The sequence below is a fragment of the Lonchura striata genome, chromosome 4, assembly GCF_046129695.1.
Source record: "Lonchura striata isolate bLonStr1 chromosome 4, bLonStr1.mat, whole genome shotgun sequence".
Taxonomy (NCBI): Eukaryota; Metazoa; Chordata; class Aves; order Passeriformes; family Estrildidae; genus Lonchura; species Lonchura striata.
The window spans coordinates 64702380-64714549 of NC_134606.1; the positions used below are offsets into that span (position 1 = coordinate 64702380).

Here is a 12170-nt window from a genome sequence, read left to right on the forward strand (position 1 = left end):
AGCGTTTGAAGGTCCAAAGTTTGGGTTGAAATAGGTTTTTCAAATAGGCCTTCATTAGAAGTAAACCCCCTATACTAGACAAAAGGATGAAAATACTCTTTGCAATCTGCATACTTTCAACAGGGTTCAAGTGATTAATGTTTTTGGGCACAGCTCCCAGTGTGTTGTTTGGATTGGCTTGGCTGCTGTGTATTCTCTGGACAAGCATTGTAATAAATGAGTGTGTGCAAGTTTTAGGCACACATGCAAAAGCCCCTGTGGCTGAAGTACAGCTGAAAAACACTGAAACTGGTATTGGCATTTGCTGCTGGTAGAGGAAAAAAATAACTTTCACCTCAGAGAAAGAATTTGAGGTTTATTTTCCCAATTCTGTCATTCTCAGTGAGTAAATTACTGATGTTTTCCTGGACACTAGATTGTGTGTGTACTCCTCAATTTACTCTAACTGTGAAAAGCAGCATCTCTTGACAAAACTGCATGTTAATTGTGTGACATAGGGAAGAAGAAAGGCAAATTTGCATTTTCCTCTTTAAACTGGGTAAAAAATCTTACCTTAGTCTAGAACATTGTTCACCTCTGTTGTGTAATCTGTTCATGCCTAACATTTGCCAATAACAAAGTTTTGTAAAATAGTTTTCCATTGTGAAATGGGAAATTTACTCTTGTTGCAGTTCCAACATTAACAAAGATGCTTATACAATTGTTAGACCTAATCTTTGCATTATCAATTTTAATTTGTATTGCAGTATTATGAAAAGGAAAATTGTTTGCATAATCTTGACAATTCATTAATCTAATAAATGGCTTGATTAAAAACACTGAAGTTAGTTTCATGAAATACCAGATTGAAGAACATTCTCTTACTTGTAGCTCTGCGATTTGTTTGGTTTTCAAGATGCTGTATATGTCAAATACCATGTTCTGCTTTTAATTGCCTTCTGCAGTAAAAGCTGCACTTAAAGTAACCAGTCAAGTCAGTAAGTGAGGAAGAAAAAACAAACCACTTGCATTTTGCATTAAATTTTCAAGTAAGTTTCAGGAATTACAGGCCGAGCTGTAAAATCTTGCTATAATATCAGCTATTGTTAAAGTAAAAGCATATCTGTCAACTAGCTTTAATGCTATATGTAGTGCTTATTTTTTCCTATGAAATTAGAATCTGCATGGAGTTATGGATTATCCAGTCTTTTACTGTAGAGTGATAAATGTTACACTGCTTTATTATCTTGTTACCTTGATTTAAAACATCTTGTTTTTAACACAGGAGAACTCCTGCTTCAGCTTGGCAGACTTGAAGAAGCAGTTGAAGTCTACAAGGGACTGCAAGAAAGAAATCCTGAAAACTGGGCTTACTACAAAGGCTTAGAAAAGGCACTGAAGCCAGGTAATGATATGATATTTGTAGTAAATAAGTTTTTTCTGCATATTTAAAATTAATATGTGTATGAAAAGCTTGCATTGGTTTAAATACTAAAACTATTATTTTGAAAGTCTCCATTTAAATACTGCTTTTTAGTCATAGTGTGTACATATATCTTGCATTGTTGTTACCTTGTCTTATCTAAAATCATATAATTGTAAAAATGCAATAATATTTGCATGTGATTGAAAGAATAGAATTTTTTCTTAGTTTTAATTTTGAATTTTTCCTTTATTTTCTCTCTTATCTTAATCTTATGTTGTAGTTAATACAACTGAATTGTCTTCTTTGAAGGTTTTAGACAGCAATAAGGCAGGATCTCTTTTTAAGATGAGAGATAAGCAGTTAGTATTCTAGTGCTGGAAGAGGAATTAACAGATACTGTGTACTTTGGAGTCATTCAGTTCATTAGTTTTAATAAGGAAGAAATTCTGTTCTTTAGGAAGGATATAGCTATTATATATATTATGTGTGTGTATATATATGTGTGTGTATATATATGTAGTTTCTATTTATTCTGTTTCTTTTTTTAGTCAGGTATAAATCATGTTCCCTGCCCCCCCTTTCCTTCTTGTGAGAATGGAAGGGGAAAGTAAACTGTAAAATTCTCTTCCAGCTAATATGATGGAGAGACTAAAGATCTATGAAGAGGCCTGGACTAAATACCCAAGGGGACTAGTTCCAAGAAGATTACCATTAAACTTTTTGTCTGGTAAGTGCATTTTTTGCTGAGCAGCGAATGTTGCTGATCAACATTTGTTTTTCTTAGATTCTGATTTAACAGTATAAACAATCTGCAATTGATGAGTAATGTCTGGTAAAACAAAATCAACAGGTCTTTTTCCTCTCAAGGTGAAAAGTTTAAGGAATGTCTGGACAAGTTCTTAAGGATGAATTTCAGCAAAGGTTGCCCACCAGTCTTCAATACTTTGAGATCATTATATAAAGACAAGGAGAAGGTGAGTGTTCTAACTGGTTTTTACATATTCTACCTCATAACTGTGGTGTATTGAAGAGATGAAGGAAACCATTTTTCTTCAATGTTCTCTTCATCAGCACTGCTTTAGATGACCTGATATAGTGGAGAGAAAAAAGTACATATGTTGTAAATACATGTGTCAAGTTGGTAAATGTAGAAAACTTAAGATTTAGTAATTCTAAGCTGTGTAAGTGTTCACCAAGGGAGGCCTAGTTATAATTTGTTAACATTAGAGTGAGATTGGGTGCATTCTCAAATGTAATGTAATTCAGGTTATTGCAGAGTTTTCTTACCAAAATAACTAGTTTGGGTAACACCATGTAGCTCAATTTGAAATAATATATTATCTGGCCTACAGATTATTTTTTCTGTGTCTCGTCTTGCATGTGTAGGTGGCAATTATAGAAGAGCTCGTGATAGGTTATGAAACCTCTCTAAGAAGCTGCAGGTTATTTAACCCAAATGGTGAGTGCTGAGACTGTTGGGCTTCGTGCAAGTACTGCCTGTTTGTAAGTGCTGTGTATCAGAGGTGGGGAAATAGAGAGTGAAGAAACAGAGGTGATGTGGGTTTTTTCTGGTTTTCCCCTAACAGAGAACTGAACTGTAGCTGGCAAATATAAAGTCTGTATTCAAAATATAGTCACTTGTTCTAAACTTTTTTCTGGATCCATGACTTTAGTCATCTCTCAGCAGTTTTGAGTTCAAGTATGCTATTCTCAAGTTTATCGCTGTTCAGGAAGCTGAAGTTTGAAAGCTGTGTCAAACCTATAACTACAGAAATGCCAAACAAAAGGCAAATATACTGATAGTGCAATCTTCAAGGAGAGGTGTTGTTCTGGAGCTTTTGGTGGGGACTAGGTTTTGTGTTCTTGGAGGTTTTGCATATCTGTCTGCCCTAAGGAAATACTTAGAACAGGGAGCACCTCCCTTTGACCTGAAGTTGATAACCCTTTTCCTGAAAACCACACAAGGAGAAGGGAGCAGTATATTCCTAGGTCTTGGATAGACTTAAAAGCTCGTGTATGTACCTGGAGCCAGTTGTTCAAAAGCTCTCCTAGGTCTGATAGAGAGGCAGAAATAACTTCAGTGGCTGTGTTTAGAGCATTCTACTGCTGGTGTGTTGTTTTAGTAATAAACAGAACAAACAACCTCTCTCCATTTTACTCCTGCCAGATGATGGGAAGGAAGAACCTCCAACCACTTTACTCTGGGTCCAGTATTATTTGGCTCAGCATTATGATAAAATTGGACTGCCATCCCTGGCTCTAGAATATATAAATGCTGCTATAGAAAGTACTCCCACTTTGATAGAACTCTTCCTTGTGAAGGCAAAAATCTATAAGGTAAGTTTGGCTTTATTCTTAGTGACCAAAGGTTATTCATTTTTTAGGAATTCTAGTGAGTTTCTAGGTAAGGGTATTGTTTAGATACTTAAGATGGGGTTTTCTGCTGCATTTGAAAAAGCCACACTCAGTAAGGGAGAAATGTGTAGCAAAATGTGAATTCTCAGTTTAAAAATCACACTGATAAATTAGATTGAGTCTTTCATCTGTTCTTAGCCCCTGTTTTTTTAGCTGCTTAAAACAATTTCTCAGGGTGTGCTATGATTTTGTATCAGAATGGAATTATCCAAACTGGTTCTTTAAGCATTTTCAGGAAAACATTCAGTGCTAAAGACCAGTAAAATTCCATAATGAGGAAAGGTATTTAACTGCTTTTTTTTTCTTTCAAGATCTATTGCTTTTGAAGTAAGCTATTTATTCTTAAAAAGTCTAAAAAAATCCTATTTATATCAAGCAGTGAGTAGATAAACATGCATGTTTTATAATTACTCAATCTGATTTAAATTTCTATCTTTATAGCATGCTGGAAATATTAAAGAAGCTGCAAGGTGGATGGATGAAGCTCAGGCTTTGGACACAGCAGACAGATTTATCAACTCCAAATGTGCAAAATATATGTTGAAAGCAAACTCCATTAAAGAAGCAGAAGAAATGTGTTCTAAGTTTACACGGGTTTGTTGCACTTAATTAGAAGTTTTTGGAATAATGTGGGCCTAATCTCTTATTGAATAACTTTTTGTTATTAACTTTGCAGTCAGCTTCTCTATCATATTTAAATTCTGTTTCAAAGCAACTATGGTTGCTTGCTTCAGTTACAGTAGTCCCTAACAGGGTTTTAATTAATCTTGGATAAGCACGATTCCATAGGAATAAGTGAAAATTCTATAAAGCTTGGATTTGGTTATTTTTTTCTAGGTAGGAAAAATACAGCATGCCTGTTTTAGAGAAAACTTCAGAGAAAATAATTTTTACACAATAATCTTTGGGTTTAATGTTGCTTCTGTAGAATACTTGAAAGATCTGTTAAAATTGTCCATGACTCTTTTTTCTAATGGTAGTAAGTTAGAGAATTCAGATGTCTCTTGGAACATAATTTTTATGTGTCTAACAGCTGAGAGCCTTTGTGAGGTGTCTTCCTTGTGTGAACAATGTTTCATCCCCAAGTCTTGTTTATCACTGATGAAGGAAAGCTGCATGTTACACCTCTTTTCTTTTATTTTTCCACGTTCTTACACATGACCAGTTATTTGGAAGAAAAATGTTATGGAAATTGCATAATTTCATGCAGCACTTTTTGTCCCTGCAGTAGCCCCATTTTGATAGGTTTGATGGTCACACAGGTTAGTAACTTCTTTAAATGTCCTACTTTGATATTATTCTTTCATAACTGCAAGTCAAAACAGTGCAGTCTCCCCAGACTATTTGTCAAATTACAGTTTTGGAATACTGGCAGTGTCATTTGTGTGTTGTCTATGGGAGACAGTTGGGATCTACCTGCAAAAGTAAAGCCTTTTATGTTTGTTTGTCCTTTTTTCTCCTCTCTTAAGGAGCAGGAGAAACCTGGAATGTAAGGTAAAATGGAGAGAAGGGAGAGTGGTGTTTATAAAGGAAACCTGAAGGCTCTTGTGAAATGAAGGCTATGTGCAGGCAGACATGAGGGGAGGGGAAGTTCTGTTTTATGTATGCTCAGTAGCTTTCTGTTTGAGTTTTGATGCAAACCCATATGAATTTAGGTTAATTTGACCTCCCTCAATGCCTTAAGCAGATCTAAGATGATGGTGAAAAAGAAGCATACCAGTTACCTAAAACTGAACTTGAGAAATATTGAAACAATTGGATGATGTTGCTCTTTAGAAATCTTACTTATCTCCATTTGATCTTATATCTATTGCTCAAATACAGGCTTCTTAATTAAAAAACAATAATTAGAGAAGTTTTAGATTAAGCATAATGAAAATAGAACTGGCACTTTTTCCTCATTTTCAGTTGCCTAAATCAGGCTGTTTTGAAAACTGCCTTTCTCTTTCATTGCTAAATTCTATGGATCTGTGCAAGTATATATAAATATCAGATTTGAAAGACAACTGTAATCCCCTTCTCTCTAGTACTGATTGCATTAGAAATAATCATCTACTACTGTGAGGATGCTTATCTCAATCAGCAGTTCTCTGAAAAATGCAGATGGCAATTTTAGTTGAGGGGAAAAATAAAATCCTGCAGGGTTTCCTGCAGGTGTCAGTGTCTTATTATGGGCTAGAACTTTTCTGCCATTTTTCCATGCTGCCATGTGTTACTTATGTGCACACAGTATTAAAAACACTGAAAGAAGGTCTCTCCTAATCTAAAGATGAGTAGTCAAAAGGAAATGGTCACTACCTGGTTCTTCATTGTGTCTTTCTGACTCTTCCAATATGTGTAACAAAGATTTTTATATTTGTGTTTTTATATTAATCGACAAAGCTAATCAATTTTTAAGTGTGGCATTTCCAACTTTCAAGACTTCAGTTCTGAGATTTAACATTCATTTTCTTTATTTGTGTTTTTAATTAGAACAAGATAAAAGAAATAGCAGTTGATGAATCCAGTGAGAATTATTTTTTATATAATACTGTTTTTGCTTTTAGGAAGGAACTTCGGCAGTAGAGAACCTTAATGAAATGCAGTGCATGTGGTTTCAGACAGAATGTGCACAAGCCTACAAGGCAATGAACAAATTTGGAGAAGCACTTAAGAAATGCCATGAAATTGAGAGAGTACGTATTCAGCTCAATGACTTAGATTAGAAAACACTGGTTTAAGTTTACTGTGCTGATATGTTACTTTCCTGAGCAGTAAGGACGCATTTCATGTAGCTTCAGGAGGGATTTCATGTTGGTTGCTAGCAAGTTTATAAAAGTGCCATTGTAAACTGTGCATTCTGAAAGGATTTTATAAAGTTACTTAAAGATCCAGATGAGAGGAGAAAACTGTCAAAAATAATCTTAGTTCTGGCAATGTATATAAGAAATGGGTATTTAGATACAAGTGAAGAGAGTATGTGCACTTGAAATCCAAAAATAAGTGGATGAGCTGACAAGCCCATCCTTAAAGTAAAGGACAGATCTCAGTTACTATTAAGGCACTGTTTCAGAGGTACATAATAGATGTTTAAAATATTACCAAAAATATTAACTATTTTCTCATTAAAAAAAAACCACTACAGTTTAAAGGAAGCTATTGCAAAAATAAAGACTTCTTAAAATAGAAATTTTAGTAAAAAGGGGCGATACTTACACATTAAATGTACATATCCATAGTGATGTAAAGAACAAAACTTTGGATGCACAGCTTTAAAAAAAAGCAGGTATGGATTTTTTTTTTTTTAAAGTACATTAAAGTCTAGAAAAAAGACCAGAGAGCTGAGGGTGTAAAAGAAGTGCTGAAAGAGCAGAACTTAGTAGGAAGCTGTGCCTCTTTGCAGATAGAGAGGTGTTAGGGGATTTCAGCATTGCTGCTCTTTTGCAAGGAGGACTCAGCTCTGGAATATCCTCTGATTTGAAAAAAGCAATGTAAAATTATCACAGTAACCTGGTCTGGTGAAAGGTGTCCCTGCCTATGGTAGAGGGTTGGAAACAGATGGTCTTTGAGGTCCCTTCTGATCCACACCAGTTTGTGATTTGCCAGGAGTGTATTTTATTTGCACAAATCCTTTAAATAAATTAGTGTAAATTTTTTTTGTGTAAAAACCTATTAGTCTTTTAAATTGTCTTGGGGAACAGAAGAGGTCAGCAAATAAAGTGAAAACTTAAGCCACCAAAAAAAATTCCTAAGGATTTAAGTCACTATAGTTTATTTATTTATTGGATTAATTGAAGGTGTCGTAAAGTTCAACAATAAGATAAGCAAATAGGTTGAATTCGGAAAGCATCAACAAAGCTTTTGTAAGAAAAAGCAATGCCTTCTAAATCTTTTAGAGAGGCCAGTTATGCGAAGGGGGCAGTCTAGTTGATAAAATGTGTTCTGGTTTTCAGAAGTACTTTTTATCTCATACTTTGCACCATAAAGGATCTAAACTGTCTCAGAAAAAGTAGGGAAGTTGATCTCATGGATTTAATAGCTGATTAGTGTGAAAACTGAGTAGGAGCAAATAATCAGCTTTTGCAAGAAAAGTAGTTTATGATGGAGATTACTAAGGCATCTCCATAGAGTCTTCATTATTTCATCAGTACATGATCACAGAAACAGACTGAGAACTGCAAAGACAACACCTGCTCTGTCTCAGCACTGAATGATTAAGCAGCCCATGAAATAATAGTGTTAAACAGCATAGTCAACAAATTCAACAAATTCTCTGCCTATGCATAAGTAGTAAAAGGTCTTACAATAATTATTGCTGCTCAGGAATCCTGAAACCATTACATATAATGCTGCAAGAACTTCTGTGCAGATGTGGAGCAGCAGTCAAAAGGACGTGTGAGGAATTAAAACTCGAGAAGTAGTGCTTTTCTTCCATTATGTAAATCTGTCACATTGTTTACATCTGAGTGTCACACCTTCTTAAAAAATGTGCTAGTAAAACACCTGCTGTGGGGTAACTTCCAAAGGAAGAGTCTGCAATTAGCTTGTTGTGCTTACTCTGCAATCCTGAGCTTTGACAAACAAAGCTGAGTTTAGGATAAAGTTATATGAGATCATAAGTACTTGGAGAAGTTCAGCAGGGGAATGACTTTTCACTGCTTCTCAAACAAAAACAAAGGGACGTTAGATAGTGTGGAAAGCAGATCTTGAACAAAATAAAGTACTTTCTCACATCATGTCTCATTTAAGTGTGGATTCATTGCCATAGTATTTAGTGGAAATCAATATTCTAGTTTTGAATGAAAAAAAAATAGAGCAGTTCATAGAAGAAAAGCTCCTAAAATGATGTTTGAATGCAGTGGCTATAGAACCTTTGTTAAACTGGAAATTCTTAGAGGTAGTTACTTTTAAGAGACTGAAATTGGATGTGTTTTGGTTCTGGGCTAAGATGCCTTCTGTTCTTTTCACCATGATTTTATTCCTGGAGGGTTTTGTTAACGTTTCTAATAGTTAGGTTGTATTTGTCAAACAGTAGGCTTTTACTAATTGATTATTTTGAAAGTCCAGGTTAGTATCTCATTGTTAATACTTACTAACTAATGTTATGTTACATTTTGATAGCATTTTGTAGAAATAACGGATGACCAGTTTGACTTCCATACTTACTGTATGAGGAAGATCACCCTTAGGTCTTACGTGGATTTGTTAAAACTAGAAGATGTGCTTCGACAACATCCTTTCTACTTCAAAGCAGCACAGATTGCCATAGAGATCTATTTGAAACTTCATGATAATCCCCTAACAGATGAAAATAAGGAACATGAGGCTGATACAGGTATTCAACCCTCAGGATTTATTCATCATGAAATTTCACTAATTAGTGGGTATTTTAGGAAGACCTGGCATTCATTATGGTTGTCAACTGTGGTAGCCAAAAACAGATTTCTACACAATTCAAAGTTGGCAAATTGCAGCTTAAACTGCATGGTAAAGTAGATGTTTTGCTGGAAATTAAACTAATGTATGCTCTTATTGTGGTTATTGCAGAACAATGATGGGTTTGTAATGAGAGTTGTACTTCTTAAGTACAAATGTTTGTGGTACAGAATGACTACAAAAACATGAATTCTCATAGTGGTTTGTCCATGGAACAGGAGAGTGAAGCAGATGTACTTAGTAGTTGCTTTTTAAGCATTTTATCAGTGTGTAGAATTTTCACTAGGTAGAAAGTTAAATTTTATCGTCTCTTGCTTCTGATGTAAAAAATAATGTTTAAATAGTGTATTTTTTTCCCCCCCTCTCATTTCTGATTTGAGAGCAGCTTAAGCAGTTATGGCTTGGGGCATCTCAAATGGTACAAATAGAGGATCCTTTAAGAGGAAATTGTCAAGTTTTAGTATTTTTCATCTCAGTATGCTATTTTAATTTGTGTCCCCTGATTCCACAAGGAATTTGTGAATTACAAAGCATCAGCATAGACTATAAAACAATCTATCCATAGTAAATAAGCTTTTACAAAGGAAATGACAGCACTGCTCATTAGTAGATATGGTTTAAAAAAGGGGATGTTGTCTGACAACTGCTTGATGCTGTTAATACGAGACATCAGTTTTGTGTGTGTACAGCAAATATGTCTGACAAGGAGCTAAAGAAGCTACGAAATAAGCAGAGAAGAGCCCAGAAGAAAGCACAACTGGAGGAGGAGAAAAAAAATGCTGAGAAGGAGAAGCAACAGAGGAATCAGAAAAAGAAGAAAGATGATGATGATGAAGAAATTGGAGGACCGAAAGAGGAACTTATCCCTGAGAAACTGGCAAAGGTGCTTACCAATGTAATAACAAAGTCTTAGAAATTTCTAGAAAAGTTGTAGTGAGCATACATAAAACTTAAAAACCATTTAAATAACTTACTATTTTTTTGGTATGGCACCTCTTGACAGGCAGCGTTTTAAAAAGAATTCCTTTCTAGGGCTAGTTGGTTAGATACAGTGTCAGTAGTATGGAAATCACAGCTTTTGTGCCTAGTTCTCAAAGGCAGTAATAGAAGTCATAAACGTTTGCTACATGTGGCATTCTCTCCATGTGTCTACTGCACTAGCTTGTTGATTATACCCTATTTCTAGTTGATCATGTGGAGGTCTTTCTATCCTGTATGTGAGGTGATGATCATTCACTCTTTTATACCCCCTGATATTCTTTTGTTCACACAGTCAGTCTGTGAAGGAGGAGATAGTGAAGCACAGAATACTTTTAATGAGATTTGTTTGTTTGTTTTGAAGGGGGGGGGGGGGGGGGAAGGAATAAAGAAGCTGTAGCAGTAAATAGTAGACTAGACTGAGATGGGTTTAGAAATCTGAATTAAGAACTATAGTAAGATATAAAAGGGAGGTGACTCAGAAGACTCATCTTTTAGGAGAAGTTATACCTGTAAAGAGCAGGGAAACAGTCAAAAATGTGAGGGAAAGTTAAGAAAATTATAGAGCTTGGAAAATTAATTTATAACAATAGCAGTATAGATTGCAAGTCTTTATAGATCCAGTATTCTGGAGCTATATTCATACTGTTCACACTGAACTGAGTTGTATTTGCTTTTGAAGGGATATTTGAAAGTTTAGTCAGTGAACTTCACTCTGCAGCCAGGAAACATTACTTAAACTTGACTAGTTATTAAGAATATTGCTGGTATTTCCATTGTTCAGTTCAGTGGTTGCAAGAAGCAGAACTAATTGCAATGCTAGTCAAGATGGAAATGCAACAGCATGTATTGAAATTGAGTTCTGTAGTAGAGGGATGTCATGAGATAGCCATGAAAAATCTAGCCAGTCCCCAAGATTATAAGGAGTAATTGTAGCTGTGTAATGCATTTCTTTGGCAAATCTAGTTATGCCTGTAATATACAGATGTCAACGTAATACAATTCCAAGTTCAATATCACAGTCATGATATAGACACTTCCAAATGCAGTTGGTGCCAAAAGAACATTTTTCACATAGCTGGTCACTTGCAAATAGTTTTCCTGAAACAGCTGCCCCTAGACTTGTTTGGATATGTATCTTTGGTACTACAGGCATGGCTTTGAAATAAGGTTTTACAGGTTCCAAATAGTTACGTGCACAATGTGTTTGTAAAATCAACAGCACATAGAAGTGATGCGAGTATTTTTTATGACAGGTGCTGTAGTTATATTTATTAGCAGGAAGGTGTCCATTGCAATCTTCAACTCAAGTTATTTGCAACAAAGTGAACCACTTCAACAATTGCTGAATGGCACACAACAAAATTTGTATTTGCTGCTTAGAGAATAGTTTCTATTAATAAAAAAAAAATTAAGAGCAACCGACAATTCTTATTTGAGTAATCTCAAACCTCTGTGTGCAAGATACTTGTCTGTAAAGAACCTTTGCGAGAATTAATTTGTGTGAAAGCTGTCCATTTACTGGATTACACTAGCTAAGATCAGGAGACTTTTTTCAATATCTAATTACATCCAGCTTGCTGTTGGTATTTTGGCTGGGACTGTCACCATGACCTGGCAGCTTTTAAGAATCTGTCTGAAGTTCTCCTGAACAGAATGTCATGGATGTTTATCAGTCATTTGCCATCACCTCAGGCCCAAGTATGTAGGCTGGTGTGGGCAGCCACACTGCCCTTTTCAGTGCAGGTTCAGCTCCAGTTGTGTTCACTACTGGTGTATGATAGAAGGAAAAGATTTGTGTATCTATAACAAAACCATGGTGATTTGTAGCCATCAGAAAGCAAATATTTGGACTTTATAGTCTGTGTTTAGACATTGAGTGAAAGTTGCAAAATTTGTAACAGAAGAGGTTCTAAGCATCTTATGCACTGCCTTAGGAGGGTAACTCTCTGATGTG

At 35.3% G+C, this 12170-nt stretch overlaps 1 protein-coding gene across 1 annotated transcript in view; it reads left to right on the top strand.

Annotated features, from left to right (window-relative positions):
• The window catches only part of NAA15 (N-alpha-acetyltransferase 15, NatA auxiliary subunit), a 41026-nt gene that overhangs the window by 19728 nt on the left and 9128 nt on the right, over window positions 1-12170 (top strand). The window contains exons 7-15 of the mRNA XM_021548530.3: window positions 1265-1384; window positions 2037-2132; window positions 2273-2379; window positions 2792-2864; window positions 3573-3742; window positions 4262-4414; window positions 6367-6495; window positions 8921-9134; window positions 9925-10118. Coding sequence (XP_021404205.1) covers window positions 1265-1384; window positions 2037-2132; window positions 2273-2379; window positions 2792-2864; window positions 3573-3742; window positions 4262-4414; window positions 6367-6495; window positions 8921-9134; window positions 9925-10118 — 1256 coding nt within the window. The remainder of the gene's footprint in view (window positions 1-1264; window positions 1385-2036; window positions 2133-2272; window positions 2380-2791; window positions 2865-3572; window positions 3743-4261; window positions 4415-6366; window positions 6496-8920; window positions 9135-9924; window positions 10119-12170) is intronic.